At 42.0% G+C, this 18,480-nt stretch overlaps 1 protein-coding gene across 2 annotated transcripts; it reads left to right on the top strand.

Annotated features, from left to right (window-relative positions):
- The first annotated feature begins 230 nt into the window (after positions 1 to 230).
- cers4b (ceramide synthase 4b) lies at positions 231 to 18,342 on the top strand. Of its 2 annotated transcripts, XM_015970541.3 has the most exons (11): positions 231 to 365; positions 995 to 1,171; positions 5,212 to 5,329; positions 8,922 to 9,040; positions 9,195 to 9,252; positions 9,362 to 9,412; positions 11,384 to 11,476; positions 11,755 to 11,883; positions 16,212 to 16,318; positions 16,602 to 16,758; positions 16,834 to 18,342. In XM_015970541.3, the coding sequence occupies exons 1-11, from the start codon at positions 352 to 354 to the stop codon at positions 17,047 to 17,049; spliced, it is 1,239 nt and encodes a 412-aa protein (XP_015826027.3). In that variant the 5' UTR covers positions 231 to 351; the 3' UTR covers positions 17,050 to 18,342. The 2 variants fall into 2 exon arrangements, with proteins under 2 accessions (XP_015826027.3, XP_054608334.2); XM_054752359.2 differs by lacking the exons at positions 8,922 to 9,040; positions 9,195 to 9,252; positions 9,362 to 9,412.
- Positions 18,343 to 18,480: the final 138 nt, after the last annotated feature.

Below are 18,480 nucleotides of genomic sequence, written 5' to 3'. Positions count from 1 at the left end.
CTGTCCCCTTTGACATTCGGTTTTAGAGGAATGTCTTAAATTGTAGGGATAGGTTAGGGTTGGGATTATAATTCAGCCACTAAAATGAAGAATTCAATGAAGGGTTCCCATAAGTACAGAAACACAGGTGTGCAGTCAGGGTATGTTCTCCTAAACGAGGCGTTCCTATCGGCAGCATGTGCGTTGGCTCCGGTAGCCTGCTTGTTTCACGTTGGTAAAAATAAAAATAAAAAAACTGCGCGTGCTTGTCTCCGCCCTCCTCGGGGAGCAGGGTGCGTGGAAATCAAGCTCCTCCTTCTCCTCTCCCATTCCCCGTGCTTGTTTCTCATCATCATCATCATCATCATCAACATGAACACGAACAGGTAAGCGCTACCAGCTCCTCCGATGCTGCAGCTCGTCTTATTTTGGATGTAAAATGAACACAGATGAGCTTCCTGCCGCTGGGCTCGAGGCTGTTCTAGCGGGGTGACAGCCAGGGGTGGGCGTCTCTGCACGCGAATAGAGTCGTTTCTAGCAGATATCTGCTTGTTTTCACTTTAAATCAAAACATTAGTGGGAAAAAATCGCGTTTCCTGACGCGATTTTGCGGTTCCTTTTGACGTCAGGCTGCGTAGCCTTTGATGTGCCGCTATGTCTCAGTGCGCTTTGACAGGAGGCTGCATGTGATCCAAACTGTAATCTGCATACAGGCCTAGAGGATACAGGGCTACGGATCAGCAAATGCTCAGATTATATTCCCAAAACAATTCTTGTGTAATAACGTTTTTATAAATATGGTTTAGAACGTCTAAGGAGCTCAATGTGTCAAATATGTGCATAAAACATGTGAGGTAATGATGAAATTCACCAGTCTAGCAACCACAATGGAGTTAATGTGTTTTTTAATCCTAACTTTTATTTAGTTGTGTTTTTTTATAAACAAGAAGAGATTGATTTATTGTGTGTCTGAGGTCCAGTACACATTTCTGCACAACACCTCCTTTGTTTCCAGGATGGAGGCCCTGCTGAATTATTGGCTGTGGCAGGAGGAGTACTGGCTCCCTCCTGGTATCTCCTGGCAGGACACTGAGATGGAGCAAGGCGAGGGCCACTTTCCTCTACCCAGGGATCTCATCTACACCCTGCCTCTGGCCGTTGTCTTTATAGTCCTCAGATATGTATTTGAAAGGTGAGGCTAAATCAGGCTGCACACACATGGAGCGAGAAATAAGCATTAGTTGATATTTTTCAGCCTGTCTTCCACTTCAGAGTCCAGCCTTATTAAAAGTTAATATGCATGCATGTTGGTCTAAATTTGCAGACCAGTTTGGTTCTTTTGTGGAAGCTTACAGCCAAAGTGAATGAGCTTTCTTTTGCTGCATGGCTGATTTATAGCCTGCACAATTTAATAGAGAGCTCAGCAAGCGTTTGGGCAAAGAATGTCTGATTTAATGTAAATTCCCACCAGTGCTTGTTGTACAAGACCACATTTTCATCTGGAGGTTTGCAGAAAAGCTCTTCTCCGACGAAGACAATTTAGTTGATCTTTGGGATGAGATAAAAACACAAGAAGTAGGGAAACTTTGTCTTGAATATTTTATTAACCGAAGCTGTCTTGAAGCACTTAACATCTTACATAAAATGTCCAATGAAAATTCACATTTTCTGATACTATTAGTATTTTATTCTAATGCAGGAGAACATTTTTGACGCTTTCTAAGCTAAATTAGGACATTTTGCAGCTAAATCAAACCAGAAGCATAAAATTGGTGACTATGCTTTGAAAAAGCTGTTTAAAGCTAGCTACATTTTGAAAAATAACATTTCTAAGGTCCATCCTCTTTATCCAGTCTTCACCCTACAGTCACAGTATCTGATGGTTGTGGAAAATGGTGTAAGCAACCATAAAAACATGTTTTCATATCATTTTGTTGGCACTTTTTTGGCCATAATTCCTAATGTGACACACCTATATAACCATTTAGTTTACTAGCTGATATAGTGTGGTGTTTTTGAGGTAAAAAAATGCAGTTTTTAGCTTTCTTGCTTTATTCTTCAATGTGTGGAGCTGTGAAAAAAAAAGTATATTAGTTTTGGTTATAATCAGTCACTCTGAGTTTTTCATGCAGGCTGAACATGAAAATAGTCTCCTACAACTCCTGCATCAGCTGCTGATTGAAAATTGACGGTAAAACTCTAGGATTTGAAAAGCATGACAGATCCACGTCACACTGTCACTTGACATTCATGAACTCACCCATTTTGACTCATGACAGCGAAGGCTGTTGTTGGTTTAGCATTCTTCTTCCGGCTCTTGGAGAGTACACATGCTTTTTTCCTCCTCTCCTCCCTATCTTATCCCAAGGTTCTTTGTCTGTCTTTGGGTGTACGGCGCTTCTGCATTTTTTCTGGAAACTGGAAATTATTAAAAATGGACCTGGTCGGTTGGTCTCTCAACACGATTGACAAGATTTTTTCAACGATGAGAACGGGAGAAGGGGCTCTCGGGTGCCCATCTGGGACAGAGCCAGCTGGGCATATCATGGACACCTGGAAACAGTGGAACCTGATCTGCCTCTCTCAACAGTCTGTAGAGGATTCTGAAGATGTCTGGATATTCGTGGTGTTGGTGTCGGGATTCCTGCTGTTTGGCCTGAGCGGCTACCTGGCTTACCAGAAAATTAATGAGCTTTCGAGGAATATCGGCTCAATCCCTTAGCTCAGGGATGGATTACACCACATTGTGAACGCACAAACTTATATAATTGTTGAGATGAGTCGTAAGCTTGGAACTTTGGCTGAGATTCAGGCTCTGGCACAGAAGGTTAATTCAATCAAGGAGCACGGTTGGGAATAGATTAATTTACGCCATTATTGGATTTGGAGACCAACAGAACTTTAAGACAGAGAGGAAATTATCTCTGTCTGGCCCTAAAACAAGTTTTTATCTGAATCTGGTGCCCTTGAGCCTGTGAGGCTGAAGTGATCACTTCCCCAGAAGAAATGTGGAGTGCTGCAGTCGCCATGGCAACTCTGTCTCCCTATCCCACCCGGGGTGGGACTGTGACCGGTGAAAGCCGTTGAACCGTTTCCAGGAGTCACTGTGCTTTCCAACCCAATTACCTCCTTCCCCTGTCCAAACGGAGGTGACGAGCGCTGCTCATTGCAGCTGCATGCACTGATGTGAGGAGAGTCCCAACCCTACCTCCCCACCTAGTGGACACTTATGTTGCATAATGTCTGAAGCCTGTAGCATTTCTGTCTGAGGTGTTTTTTGCTAGCAAAGCTGCCCTCCGTGTGGAGGGTAACTCTGAAGTACCTTTTTTTCCTCCACTTGACTCAATCCTCATGTAAACCCTCTGATCTCTATTAAGGTAGCGCGACTCGGGTTGCGAATGACCACAGTCACCAATTCTTGTCATGTGTTTTTGCCTATGTATGTATGTCTGGTCTCAGAATTGTGTGTACTGAAACTTTAATTTCCCTCTGGGATTAATAAAGTATCTTTGAATTGAGTTGATCCAGGAAACAGCAGAGAACGTCTCGGCTAGTAGAAGCTAACCATTAGCATTAGCAACTCCACCACACAGTAGAAGCTCCTCCAGGATTGTGTTATTTGTGGAGATAAACATCAATATTGCAATTCAGTGGTTGAGCTGCATTGCTGTTTTGACATCTGAGGCGAGATGTCAAAATATCAGGAGACAAGACTCTAAAGCCTGCAAAGCAGCAACGAGCAACAGCCAGGTGCATCCTGCAGACTGCTGAGGTACAGCGTACACTCAGAGGGGTTAACATGAAGAAAGCAGCTGGTCCACAAGGCATTCAGGGAAGGGTGCTACGTTACTGTGCAGCAGAGATGGCTGAGGCCTTCACAGATATCTTCAGCATAAGACCCCCACCTGTCTAAAAACCTCCACAATGGTACCAATACCCAAAAAGTCTGCAATATCAAGCCACAGCGACTACAGGCTCTGTAGCTTAAATTCCTCTCATTATGAAGTGCATGGAGAGACTAGTGCTGCACACAGGTGTGACCAAGTCACTGCTTTGTAAGTCACAAGTAAGTCACAAGACTTTCTAGTCAGGTCTCAAGTCAAGTCAAAGTCAAAGACAACCAAGTTCAAGTCAAGTCCAAGTCCTTAACTTTGAATTTTCAATGTCATTTAGTTATTTACCAGGAAATGAAAAGTAAATGGCTTTGTTTTTTAGAGCTTTCTAATGCCGAGGAATCATATGCACCAACTGGTTCTTCTGCTGCCGAGGCACGTGTGAAACAACCACAGCAGCTGCTTACATGCATGTCTAGGAACACACATGCATTTTACACACACCTCCATATCATGTATTACATTGACTTTAAATGTTAAAGTGTTGCATCTGTTAGCTTAATTTGGGTCTTTGTTTGAGCCTTCATGAGGTGTGTATTAGCAGAGTAGTAATAGTAGCTATGTTGGAAGCAGTCATGGGTGAGAGGACAACAACAAAAGCTGACTACCAGAATGCACCTGTGCATGTATGAAACCAGCGGGCATCTGTGTGTCATTGTTGCTACGGAGAAGTCAGTCAGCTGGAAGATGGGTGAGGTGTGTCTTCATTATATCAGCACATGCCACAGCTGCTCCCTGTGTGTGTGTGTGTGTAGGGGGGGGGGGGGGGGGGGGGGGGGGCTCCTGTAACCAGACCAGAGACTGTGTCTCTTTAAAGCCACACTGACCTTCTCTTTGACTCTGATCTTTCATTCTTTTCCCACTTTCAGAGGATTGTCTCTGAGATAAAGTTACATGTGTGATTTATTCTCTTGATGTGCACACACACACACACACACATACACGCACGCACACAAACACACACACAAACATGCACGCACGCGCGCACACACACACACACACACACACACACAAAGACCTTTATCAGAACAATATTTTCCGAATAGTCACTTTTATCATTGTTTCTTTTTGTAACTTTTGAGGGGACACACACGCACACACATATCAAATGTATTTTAATGCAATATCTGCTAATGAAGAAGCCGTCCTTCCAAATGTCACAGTGCACCCAGAGCAGCGGCTCTACAGGCTGCCAGAAGCTGCATAATGACCTCTCTTGTTTTGCTTTTGACTGCTGCTGATTGCCCTTGATTATCATAGCATAATTTACTCAACTGAATAATATGTTTTATTTCATTACAGTTGTATTTCTCTTCTCCCCTGTTTTCTGTCCTGTCAGGATCATCGCCATTCCTTTCAGCAAATGTTTAGGTGTGAAGGATCGGGTTCGCATTCGAGCCACGTCCGTCCCAAAGCTGGAGACGTTCTACAAACACAACAGTCGGCAGCCATCGCAGGTTTGCATTGTTCTATTTACACTGAGTCCAACTGCACAAAAATATCTGGATTTGGATTCGGAAAGAAAAAGACAGGTGCTGTTTTTCTGTTTAAGAATCTCTAATCTGATTTGTCCTAAAGCGTCTGTCTGCTGTGGGACAGAGACCAGAGGTTTTCAGTCGTGCATTTAAGAGCACGTTCACCCAAACACTCAGGCAGGTATCTGACTACATAGCCTCCATCTATTCTAAAAAAAACTGATAAATACATCCATTGTCATGATCAAAATCCATTTGAATGAATGCAGATGAGTAAGAAAATACATTAAAAGGGCAATGATTATGAATACTTTTTGCCAGCATCAGATTTATTGTGCTATTTGCCATATTGTTATAGACATATGTCAGTCCAGACATATTTTCTGATGGAGGAAAGGGGAATGAAGGATTTTGTTTCCAACCAAGGCAGCGATGTGCTGCAGCGCAGATGATAACATCTTTGGGAAAGATGCACAAAACCTGTTTCTGATAATCAGGACAAAAACGAAAGGACCTTTTTATCATCATCCTTTGCGAGATTGTTGGAATTTGCATGCCCATGCTAACATGAGCACAGAGAATGATCTTTGGGCTTCCAAAGCTTCTTTTTTTATTCTCAGTTGCCAGTCTGATGGGTGCATTTACACAGTTGCATAATCAGTTAAAAACACAAATGTGTAACTTTTTTGGTCTGTTGTTTGAACAAGCCCAGAAAAGGGAATATAGGTTTGAGTACGCAAGTTTAGCTTAGATCTGTGGTTCCCAAAGTTGGGGTTGGGACCCCACTGTGAGTTACCAAGAACTGCACAGGTGGTGTTGAGATGATTTTCAAAAATTCTAATGAAATTGAAAAACAATTTCCGAAGCAATTTTTGTAACATAGTTGTCACTAAATCTCAACTGAATTTTCATAAATGGTCGTAAGTGATCATGAACTGAAGCTTTTTTCCTAGAGCCGTTTCCTGCTCCTTTTCCCTACTGGTTGAAAGTGGAATTACTACTATCTGAAATAACCCTGCTGCAGCCTGCAGTGGCTAGTGCTAACGCTACCATGAGCCACCTAATACTAAAATAAAAAACAAGATGGCTGGAGCACTCAGGTGAGCAAAGGTTTATTTGGTGTAAGTAAAAAAGAAACTAACGCTAGTTTGTGGGGCACCATCGGTGAGGGATGTGGTTATTTTATGCTTCTTTTTGATTCTCAGCGTCCATCGGCTGTGCAGCACCATTTTGTGAGTGGATGATGTGCAGAGGGCTCCGCTCTTAATACTAAAATAAATCACGAAGTAAAAAGAACCGCACTGTTGGACAAAAAATGTTATTACTTACAAGTCCAGTAGCAACAAAGCCAGGTCACCACCAGGCTCAGGGACCTGCTGGGGGTGTAAGGACTAAGAAGATCACCAATGTAAGATGGTGCTTGTCCATGTAAGGCCCTATCAGAACCAGGATCTTGACATGAACCCTGAAGTTGACTGGCAGCCAGTGAAGCTGGAGGAGAAGCGGGGTGATGTGGGTGTGTTTGGAGGACTTGGTCAGAAGCCAAGCACAGGCATTCTGAACCACCTGTAGACGGTTCAGGGAGGTTCTGCTCAGACATGTGAAAAGAGAGTTACAGGAGGTGTGGATAACACTCTCAAGTTCAGAGCAGGAAAGAATGGGACTCAGCTTAGCAACGTTCCTGAGATGAAAGAATGAAGAGCGAACAAGAGAACTGACATGAGAATCCAGGGTGAGAGCTGGGTCAAAGGTCACACCAAGATTCCTGACAGAGGGTTTGGTGTGAGAAGAAAGCTGACCAAGAGAGTCTCCGACTTTGGGAACCAGATTGTCTGGGGCACAGATGAGGATCTCAGTCTTATCTTCATTCAGCTGTAGAAAGTTCCCACCATCCAGGTTTTGATAGAGTCTAAGCAGGTGTGTAACAGCTGCAGCTTAGACGTCTCATGGGGCTTAAAGGAGATGTAAAGTTGGATGTCATCTGCATAAAGATGGTAGGAGATTCCTTTAAAAGATCTCAGCATGTGCTAGAGAGAAAGCAAATAGAGGAGGAAGAGCAGAGGCCCCAGCACAGAACCATGTGGGACACCATGGGTGAGTGATGTGTTGGAGGACCAAAACTTGGAGACGGCCACAGAGAAGGAGCGCTCAGAGATAAGAGGAGAACCAATCTAGAGCAGTTCCTGACAGGCCTACCCAGTCTCTCAGCCTCTCCAGTAGCAGTTGATGGTCAACAGTGTCAAAGGCTGCAGTCAGGTCCAGCAGGACCAGAACAGAACAGTCCCCTGCATCACTGTGAGTCAGAAGGTCATTAGAGACCCTAAGAAGAGCTGTTTCAGTGGAATGAGCTCTACGAAAACCTGACTGTAAGCTATCATAGATGTTATGTTCATCAAGAGCAGCTGTGAGTTGTTTAGCCACAACTTTTTCCAAGATCTTGGAGATGAACAGAAGTTTAGAGATGGGTCTGAAGCTGCTATGGAGAGAGGCGTCAAGACTCTGTGTCTTAAGAAGCGGGTGGATTAGCAGAGGGCAGCAGAGTGGTGTCAAATATGGAAGTGGTCAGGTTTGTAACTCAACAATCACAGAGATCAATGTTAGACTCTAACTTAAAAACTATCTAATGATACTTTAAGCATGTTTGGGTCGCATGTCTTGACATTTGTTATTTTATGGGTCTGAAGCGGAAACGTTTAAAACCACTGAACTAAATCATCATCATTGGTGACAGTGGAGGTCAAATGCTCCAGGAGTGTGTCAGAGAGTCATGAAACATGATCTCCAGATGTTCACGCACTAGCTTTCTGTACTGTACCTCCTACAGCCAGAAGGTGAAAAGTGGGCAATAATGTTTTTGCCAGTGAGTCAACCTATAACTGATTAAATTATTTCACCACATGCTTTGGTTTTTGCCTTGGTAACTTGTCATCTCTCTGGTTGTTTCTGTTCTAACAGTTAATTATTCACTGCACTGGAAGAAGCACGAATAATACACTGGGTATAAAATTATTCAGTTTTCAATGAGAATTTTTTTCTTCTGTTTACCAGTAGATATGTTCAGGCAAGCAGGTCAGAGTTCAGATTAATGCAGTGGACATCACCTCTTTGGCTTATTTGCCGTGGCAGTGCAGGGTTCCTGTGCAGACGAGCACAGCTGTGCAGCTGTCAGGACAAGACAAGAAAAATAAGATTTTGATAGTGAACAACACTTGTAATTGTGCTTGTGCAGAAGGTCCATGCATGTACATGTGACATTAATGCATTAACATTTTAAACTGTAGTACAGAACAATCAGCTGGATTGTAAATGATGCAGATGCAATCACCAGCCAGCGGGTTTTACTCCTTTTGTCTCAACAAATAAACAAGTCTTAACCTTGTAAATAACCTTCAGCAGAACGAAAGTCCGTGTGAGGTATGAGGGTGCAGAAAAGAGAGGAGAGGGATCACCCAGGTGACGGCTCTCATTACTGACTCATCAGCTGAGCTCAGGGTTTTAGACGGAGCACATCCATCACAGTCCACTCATAACAACACAAGGGAATTTTCATTTCAAATATTGTTTGTGTGTTTAGAGTGAAGTGGTGAGCTTGATGAAGCTGTGTGGGCTCTCACAAAAAAAGATCCAGACGTGGTTCAAACACAGAAGGAACCAGGACCGACCTAGCAACACAAAAAAGTTCTGCGAGGCATCGTGAGTTTTGGCTTTTATAAAAAACATCATTAAAAACAAAATAAACCTAGATGAAAAACACTGTAATGGTTATGTTATTATGTTAATGTTTTGATGTTATTTTATTTATTTTAATCTTTATTCTTTTAGTTGATGAGTGATTATTTCTGTGCAGGTGGAGATTTGTGTTCTACCTGATCTCGTTCACAGCAGGCCTCTGCTCTCTAATTAATGTAAGAGTCTTAATTATGGAACCATTTACATGCTTTAACTATGCTACAGTAACACAGAGTGGATGTGTAGGAGTAATAAAAGTCTGAGCAAATATCTTTTATTTCTCAGACTCCGTGGTTCTGGGATCAGAAAGAGTGCTGGACGGGTTATCCTAAACAGGTGAGAAGCAGGAGACACAAGATAGCATATATATATAAATATATATATATGTGTGTATATGTATATATATATATATATATATATATATATATATATATATATATATATATATATATATACTGGCATATATATATATATATATACCGGGGTGACGGTGGCACAGGATTTAAGTGCTCGCCCCGTAATCTCAGTCTGTCACTGTCGTTGTGTCCTTTGGCAAGACACTTAACCCAAGTTGCCTGCTGGTAGTGGTTGGAGGGACCGGTGGCGCCAGTGCTCGGCAGCCTCGCCTCTAGCAGTGCGCCCCAGGGCAGCTGTGGCTACATTGTAGCTCATCCCCACCAGTGTGTGAATGTGTGTGTGAATGGGTGGATGACTGATTGTGTTGTAAAGCGCCTTGGGGGGTTCCAGGACTCTAGAAGGTGCTATATCAAAAACAGGCCATTTACCATGTGTATAATAATTAAAATTAATTGTCATGTGTAAATATTTATCTAAACAAATGTCCGTCACGGATCATTACCAATGTCATTTATCTCATTTATACAGTTTGCTGTATGATTAAACAAACACATGTCCAGTAAAACAAGGTCTTTAGTAGGTGACTCAGCACATTTGTTCTTGTCCACCTGCTGCTTTTTTGGGTAAACTCCTTCAGTCCTTCTAGAGGAATGCTGCTGTTCTGTTTGTGAGCTATCTGTGCTGTGTTGGTGACAGCTCAGTATGCCTGTACATCGTTTCCCAGGGTCACGACCCCCAACAGAACACCCTATTATAAAATACAGTGGTCTCCATCTGCAGTGTGACTGATTACGGCTCCCACAAGCCAGACTGCTGCTGCTGAATGTGTTTCCTTTTCTGAAACCTCTCAGCGATAAAGGTCATGTCTGAGTCCACTTCCTACCATTGTTACGCTGCAAGCATGGGATGTTGAATGTTCAGTAAGGTTTTTTTTTCCTTTTAAGATAGTTCCTCACAACTTTTTTTGACTCCAACACGTCCTCTTTTGTTAGAGCGGAACCCAAATGCTCAGGTTTATTTCTGCACACATAAATCTTGTTACTGAGCTAAAGACATTAAATGGTGGAGAATCCCGAGTAGGACAAAGAGCTCTTATGTGTCACGCTGAGCAGGAGGTTAGGACCCAAAAACGCAGAACACACGAGACAGTAGCAGATGTAAATAAGTAAATCCTTTATTTGAAGGAGGAGACTTGATCCAGCGGTCCAAAAACAAAACAGAAGCTCACAACTGAGCACGGACTCAGGCAACGCTCTGGAGGGAACAAAACGACGTAGACGCAACAATGGACCGACAAACACTGAAGGACAAGACAGGGTTTTTAAAACACAGAGGGAGGTGATCTGGGAAACAGGTGACAGGTGTGAGGAGTGAGATCTGGAGGGAAGGCAGGTGCGTACAATTACCTAAATGATGAGAAAAAAACAAGCAGGATGGCAGATAAACCTTAACCTACAAAACACAGATAAAACTAATCCTAAAGACCGAGGGCCAGAATAAACAACTAATAACTAGATGGATGAGGAGGACTAAAATAAGGGATTATTATTATTATTATGACTAGGAATTATCAGGGAGTGATTAGGAGGACGCCTGAGGGAAGTCTAGAGAGGGCTGGGGATAATAATGGGACACAAGAGGAGAACCTGGAGTGAGAACAGGAGGAGGCTGGGGACAGAGGGACACAGAACATGACATTGTGAGGGTCTATTTCACTCCAAATCCCACCCACAATGTTTCTGTGTTTTACTGATTGCACACTTGAATTTAAACCTTCAGAATGGTTTTACTTAGTGTATTTTTTAATGGATGTTTGCTTATCGTTGCTGCCTGCTGTAATTTCAACATGGCTCCCTGTGATTGCACATGTAAGCAAGTGTTTAAAAATCTCCTGACGTTTTACAGCGTAAATGTTTGCTTGTTGTTGCTTCTCTTCCTCTCGTTCTCCAGCCTGTGGCAGATGTTCATTACTGGTATTACATGTTGGAGATGAGTTTCTATTTGTCCCTGCTTCTCAGCATTTCTGTGGACGTCAAACGAAAAGTGAGTATATGAGCCAGAATCATGAAATCTTAACACGACACATAATAAAAACAAAAAAATTCAAGTATTTTTTTGTTTGTTTTATTGCACTAGTTGCTGCAAAAGTTCTTGTCTCCTGACTGCATCATACCTGCACTTTAATTTAATCATCATTTGTTTCAAAACCAGGTTTTGCACATCTTTAGACTCAGGCTGTGTAAGTTACCCTGGATGGTTTGGATTTAAAAATGATTTATATTGTTTGTTTTTCCATTTTGTGTGTTTTGCACATGTTCCAGGACTTTAAGGAGCAGGTGATTCATCACATCGCCACCTTGTTCCTTATTAGTTTCTCTTACTGTGCCAACTATGTGAGGGTTGGCACCTTGGTGATGCTGGTGCACGATTCGTCTGACTTCATCCTCGAGGTAAAACACCAGAAACCTGATTTCAGATTAAAACTGAGTCATTAGAAAGTAGGGATGCTCCGATCCGATCACATGATCGGAAATCAATCCAGATCACTTGTTTTTGAAGGGATCGGACTCGGGAGAAATAAATCGGATTTAACCTTTTAAAACAACAAACGTGAATTTTAATTCATCCTGAAATAGAGATTTTCAAATGGAATGACAATGGCTTAGTTTTAATTTCAATAAGTCCCTCTACATCAATAATATTTTTTTCTTGTACGACGACAACACAGTAACGTCAAACAATTTACAGAAGGCAAGGACTCAGACACCAAGTGCCGCTGTTGGCTAACACAGAGCTAACGTGTCTCCTCAGGAGAGCTAAGATACCTGCATCTCGGTGGTATTTTAAACTGGACTGCAAAGGCAGAGCTACAGACACCATGATTTGCTGCCTTCGTACAAGCTACATTCGCTGTCGGCTTTTCCCTTCGAGCATCAACAAAGCAAATCCCCGGTCTCTGTTAATCCCCAGTTTACCTCTAACAGTCACAGTTCACAGTGAAGTCGGACAAAAATGCGGTGCCAGCCGACAGAAAAAGTTACTCTAATGAACAAAGATAAATTTCCAACAGACTGCAAAACATCTGGGTTTCTAGTTCCCATGTAGCACGCAGCTGCGCGCTGGAGCTGCAGGTGTTATGCAGAGAAAAGTTACCCTACCTGCTGAAGGCTCCGCTTGCCTTCTCCGTCACGTGAACATTGTTCACAGCTGCATATTGAGGGAGTAAACAACTTGAGCAACGCTGCTACTTTTAAGTATATTATTAATATATCATACATCCTCTAATACAGGCCCGGGCCTGTATTTGACTCAAGCTCATCAAGCTCCAGGCCTTTATTGGAAGGAGGGCCAGAATTAAAGGCAGGCCTCAATTTCTATTTGAGCAAAATCAACTAATGGTTCGCTGGAGTTTTTGACAATTAAAAGTGTGCCCACATTTTCAAAGTTAAACACATTTCTTTTAACAACGGTAGTTTCTGCTTCAGCCCTCTCCCCCCTCCCCCTGCCCAGCGGCCGCAAACTCACTGATGCACCTGCAGCCTCTCAGAGTTACTGCGTCTCTAAACATTAAAATAATTATTTCATTTTCTGTTCCTCACTTCTGATTACCTTCAGTGGTGTCTGTTTGTTGCAACCACCAGGTACAAAAACTAACTTGTTTTTATTTGACTATTTTTCTGTCCTGCCTGTTTATTACCTTCCTGCATCTCCTCTCAATCCTAAAGAAAAACTGCTACCTGGGTTCATATATATATTCACCTTATGAGTTACCTTTGAACTGCAGTTCTAAAAGATCTACCGACCGCAAAAACAGCGGCGTGAACGCTGCTCGCCGGCCGCATCAGTGACATGTGTCACCGGAGGACAAAACAGGTGATGCGCCCTGCTCCACAGCAGCGAAAAGCATCAGGCACAAATAAAAGACAGAAAACATAAAAGGAAATGAGCCGACATGAACGATCCCGTGTTAAATTTGTTTTTGAGGTGGCGACACCTAATTTGATAATGGCCACGCTCAGGACGCAGATGTCTGGAGTGTGTCAACAATCAGCTTTGCATGCACACGCTGGTTAAGATTAGGATGGGGATGAGGGGAATGTTAAATTGCAAGAGGGTAAACGTCACAATTTGGTCAAATGTCCGTTTTACGGCGGGTGTCAGTACCGACGCTCTAGCACAGCGCGTTGCCTCCCGACGCGCAGGAGCTTGTCACCTGCTGACAGCAGGCTGCTGTCTTTTCCGAGGACTGCATCTTGCCGGTCATTATCACGTGACAGCGACTAGTCGATGACCGGCATAACAAGTCACTATAGAGCGGTGAAGTCGACTAGTGACTAGTTCATACAACCCCTGCTACTGCTCCCCAGAGTGTTCTGCAGCATAATCAGCACGTTCTCTTTGAACATGACATCAAATTTTTGCCTCCTCTTCGTCTCCGCACCTGCCATGGTTAAAGTTACCCTCGCGGTCTGTCACTGTCAAATCAAAAGTGAGACGATGACACAACCGCCCCCCCCCCGTACTTGCTTGTTACCACATTCCACCCGGCCACAATAAAAAACCGGCCATTATTCACCTCCGCCGACTCCGACACCGGCCAAAATATGATACCCGGCAGTTAAATGAATACAGGCTAATATTGGAGGATTTACGGTAAACAAGTTTTTAATCGGTGTACTTCCCAAAAAATTTAAGTGAAACTTAAATGACAATTTGGATGTGTTCTTATTTTCATGCTTTCCTGATTTTTTCCCCCCTTTTTTTCTTAGCTAAAATGTTTTTATTTTTTTCTTCCTATTTTAATGTTTTTCTGAAAAGTTTTGGATCGGGACTCGGTATCTGCAGATACTCAAAATCAAATGACTCAGAATCGGATCGGGAGCCAAAAAACGGGATCGGAGCACCCCTATTAGAAAGTCCTCGTTCATGCGTCTCCTCTGCTACTTTGTGAAGACTTTTCACTCTTCGCTCCTTTTGCTGAATTGGAAAGAGGAAATGCAGAGTGTGATTTTGTTAGATTGGAAGATAAATGAGTTTTCTTTTCTCAGTACATTTTTTTGTGATTATTTCCTTGTTGTTTTGCACGTCATAGATGTACATCTAGAGAAGTATTGTGACCTACAGCAGAATGGTCCTTCTGTGTTGAGACTAGCAGTTAAACTGGTTGGAAGTGAAACTCGATGATTGTCTAGTTTAATCATTTTCACTGATAAGGTCTCAAAATCAAGATTGGTGCCATTTTCTCAGGCAGACCTTGTCCTTTTACCTTTGGCGTTACAGCATAATGTCTGAACTCAGATAAAATCCACATTGTCATGCAGATATGATTGTTGTTTAATCTTTAGGTTCAGCATCAGGCTGCGTGTGAAATATGTTGGGTTTCTTTATGACGTACGAAGCCTGCAGGTCAGAGGGGATAGATGTCAGCTTCAGTTGAATTTAAGACTTGCTCTTTAAAGGCGTGGAACACTGAAAAACCGTTTTAATTATAATGTCTGATTATCTCATGAACTGCCAATCATTATCTGATCAGAACGCCTCTGACTGCCAGTGTTTTTGAGCATTTTTACTGCTTTTTGAAGGGTCACAGATTATTGTGCTCTATGATCTTGTAAACATCCAAACTACCAAAACAAAGAGTAGTATCACTTCTTCGATCAGGAAGAATCTGAGTGTTTCTAGCTTTTTCCGTTCCATTCAACTTTACTTTAGAGGGATGATGTTTACCCTCAAGATGCACGAGCTCATTCTCAAGCTTGCCTCATTAAAAAATGTGAATGAATTATAATCGGTCACGCAGGCTGAACATGAAAATAGTCTCCTGCACCTATCTCCTGCATTAGCTTCTGATAGAAAATAAACGGTGAAACTCTAGAATTAGAAAATCCTGACAGATCTACACCACACTGTCACTTAACATTCATAGACTCACCCATCTTGACTCTTGACAGGGAAGGCTGTTGTTGGTTTAGCGTCCAGGAAACAGCAGAGAACGTCTTGGCTAGTGTAAGCTAACATTTAGCATTAGCAACTCCACCACACAGCAGAACTCCTCCAGGCTTGTGTTATTTGTGGAGATAAAACATCCAAGTTGCAGAGCAAACAGAGTCAGTGGTAGAGTTGTGTTGTTGTTAGCCAATCCAAGGCGAGATGTCCAAATATCAGGAAATAAGTGTCCAAATCCTGCCGTCTGAAACTGCTTTCTCCTCCAGCTGACTTGAACTTCCTGATTCAGAGGCATCCAAGCTTTTTTTTTCTCCACCCAGTATGACTTTCAAGGCATTCATTCCTACTAGAGACCACTGCAAACGTATTGATTAAACGAGTGTTCAATACATATAGAATGGAATAGAATAGACTTCATTGATCACACGGTGGGGAATTTCACTTTAATAAGTTTTCATCTCCTTTTGATTTTTTTTTACTCGTAGCAAAAAGAAAGTGGAGAAGCACTGTTAATAATGTTTTTTTTGAATGTGCAAAACCTCTTCCCAGTAATAATGCTCACTATCACGTTACATCAGCATCCTTCCAACATGTTGTAGCCTTCATCCAGGCTCCTCCTAAACCCGATTAATGGAGAATGAAAGCAAAGGAATTTTTGCACATTGGTTCCAAAAATGTATTTCACTTAAAACATCCACAGTAAAATAAACGATCATCTACATAAAGAATACTGAGTCTATTCAGACTTATTAAAGCCTTATGCATTATGTTTTATTATATATAAGCTCTTTTTATTATTATTCTTTCATTTTTCTACTTTTTTCTTTGCAAGTCTGCCAAGATGTTGCACTATGCAGTGTGGACAAGGACATGTGACTCTCTGTTTATCGTCTTTGCTGTTGTTTTCCTGGTTACCAGACTGGTGGTGTTTCCTAGCAGGTGAGGCTGAATGTTAGAATTAGCCCTCTCGCTGTCCTAATGGGTGTGACCCAGCGAGGAAAGTTGACCATTGAGCAGGATTGATGGTTTATCCCTTGAGGTCCATGTGGCAGGGGTGAGGAGTGAGCACCACCTCACCCCTGCCATGTGGACCTCAAGGGATAAACCATCAGTCCTGCTCAATGGTCAACTTTCCTCGCGGGGTCACCCATAAAGACAGTGGGAAGGTCAAGTTGTGACTGAACGCTCTGAAGCACCAACTGTCTCACTATCTCTTCTTCAGAATCATCCACACCACCATGGTGGTCTCTATGGACTTCTTCCAGCCCTTCTTTGGTTATTATTTCTTCAACGCTCTGCTGTTAGTGCTACAGGCGCTGCACGTCTTCTGGGCCTACCTCATTGTGCGGATGGCTTTTAAATTTGCCTTCATGGGCAAGGTGAGGATTACTGAATTAGCTACAGACAGATGTAGAGGTAGATAAACTTTCATGGCCTTTAACCTTTCATAATAGGTTGAGAAAGATGAACGCAGCGATGCAGAAAGCGAGGTGGATGAAAACGAAGAGGAAGAGGAGGATGAGGAGTCAGAGGAAGAAAGGGATGGATCCAACTGGGAGCAACAGAAAGAGAGGATCAACTCCAAAAGGACATCTCTGGCTAAGAACTGTGTCCTGAACAACCTGACCAACCAGAGGAACATAAGCAGCAGGCTGCCTAAAGCCAGATAGTGGAGCTGTTCCCTCCATCTGCTTTCAGAGAAAAACTCCTTCCTGTCATCAGTTCAATGAATAAAGCTTATGTGCATCTGGGTCACTTCACAGTAGTTGTTCATCATACTCTTCTTCAAAGCACAAAGGACCGTGTAAACGTACATCATTAGTGAGACTATAGGACAAGATGCTAAAACACCTCGGGTAAAATAAACGATTATTAACAGATCAGTCCTTCTTCATGTCTAACTGTAGAGTCTGTATTTATGCTGCTTTTTATAAGTCATTTGTAAATATCTACGGAAAGGAACTGCTTAATTCATCATTTGTTTTTCGAGGGACTAAGTTTGATTAGACTGTTAAGTGAAATGTGGTGTGATGTATTTTAGGCAGAAGAATCCTAAAGCTATGTTTTATTTGTAATGTACCCCCACGGCTCGATGGTTCCTTTTGTAGAAAATATTTGAAATCTTGTAATTTGTTTAAAAACTTTTTTTTTTAATATTTGTTGTAGTTTTACTTTTTTAAATGAAAACCTAAGCACTGCTGCAGAAACTCCGATAAAGCTTCTGGTGTTTAACAGCCACAGCGCCCCCTGCTGTACAAAGAGTATGTCCTCTGCTTTCAGTGTCATTTTCCCTTTTTTTTTATCAAACTCAAAAATTCCAACCCTTGAGCAATATTCAGTCTCTAGTTGCTGTAAACCCATGACTAGCAGCATGATTTATGAAGGTTTGCACCACTGGAGTTTTGTTTTTGTGCCTTAGGTCGCTGTATTTGTCACTATTTTGTAACGAGCTCTCAGAATGACGTTTGTGTGCTTATCTGGTTCCCTTCATTGTACATAAGCAAGAGAACAATGTCACCTGGGTTAGCCATGAAAGGCAGATGTTTGATGGTCAGATGTTTTTATTCTTGCATTGTCAAACCATTTTTACATGAATCTGCTGGTATTGTGTAATCTACTGATAATCTAAACACATATTTATTCTGTACACTGGAGCTCAGTCAAATATGCTGCTGCAAAAAGAAACTGCTCCTCAACTCGTTAGTGTTATTCACCTTTGAGTGTGCTCACAATCTGTATAGGATGTGTAAATTTTCCCTGGTGTTGAAAATCAAAAGGGCTGATCCACCAAATAACAAAAAAAGACCCAGTAGAATATTGCTTTTTTTATTAGATATTAGAAAAAATAATAAAAAGAAATTTGATTTTTATTCTATTGGACTTCTCTGCAATGAGTAACCATGGAATATTCTGTTTAATGTGTGGTATTGAAAGTTTTAATAAACTACTCATGTTGAATAAGAGCTTTGAAAAGTGTTTATTCTATCTTGTATTTCATATTCACACGAAGAAACATTTATTTAAAGGGATGCACCACCCCTAAGTATCCCCCACAGTTAGATAGTTATGAAAAAGGATTTTGTAATCTGCCCAGTTATTCC

Source organism: Nothobranchius furzeri, chromosome 8 (assembly GCF_043380555.1).
Source record: "Nothobranchius furzeri strain GRZ-AD chromosome 8, NfurGRZ-RIMD1, whole genome shotgun sequence".
NCBI lineage: Eukaryota > Metazoa > Chordata > Actinopteri > Cyprinodontiformes > Nothobranchiidae > Nothobranchius > Nothobranchius furzeri.
The sequence above is the reverse complement of the archived record's forward strand: the minus strand, read 5'-3'. Positions and strand labels throughout refer to the sequence as shown.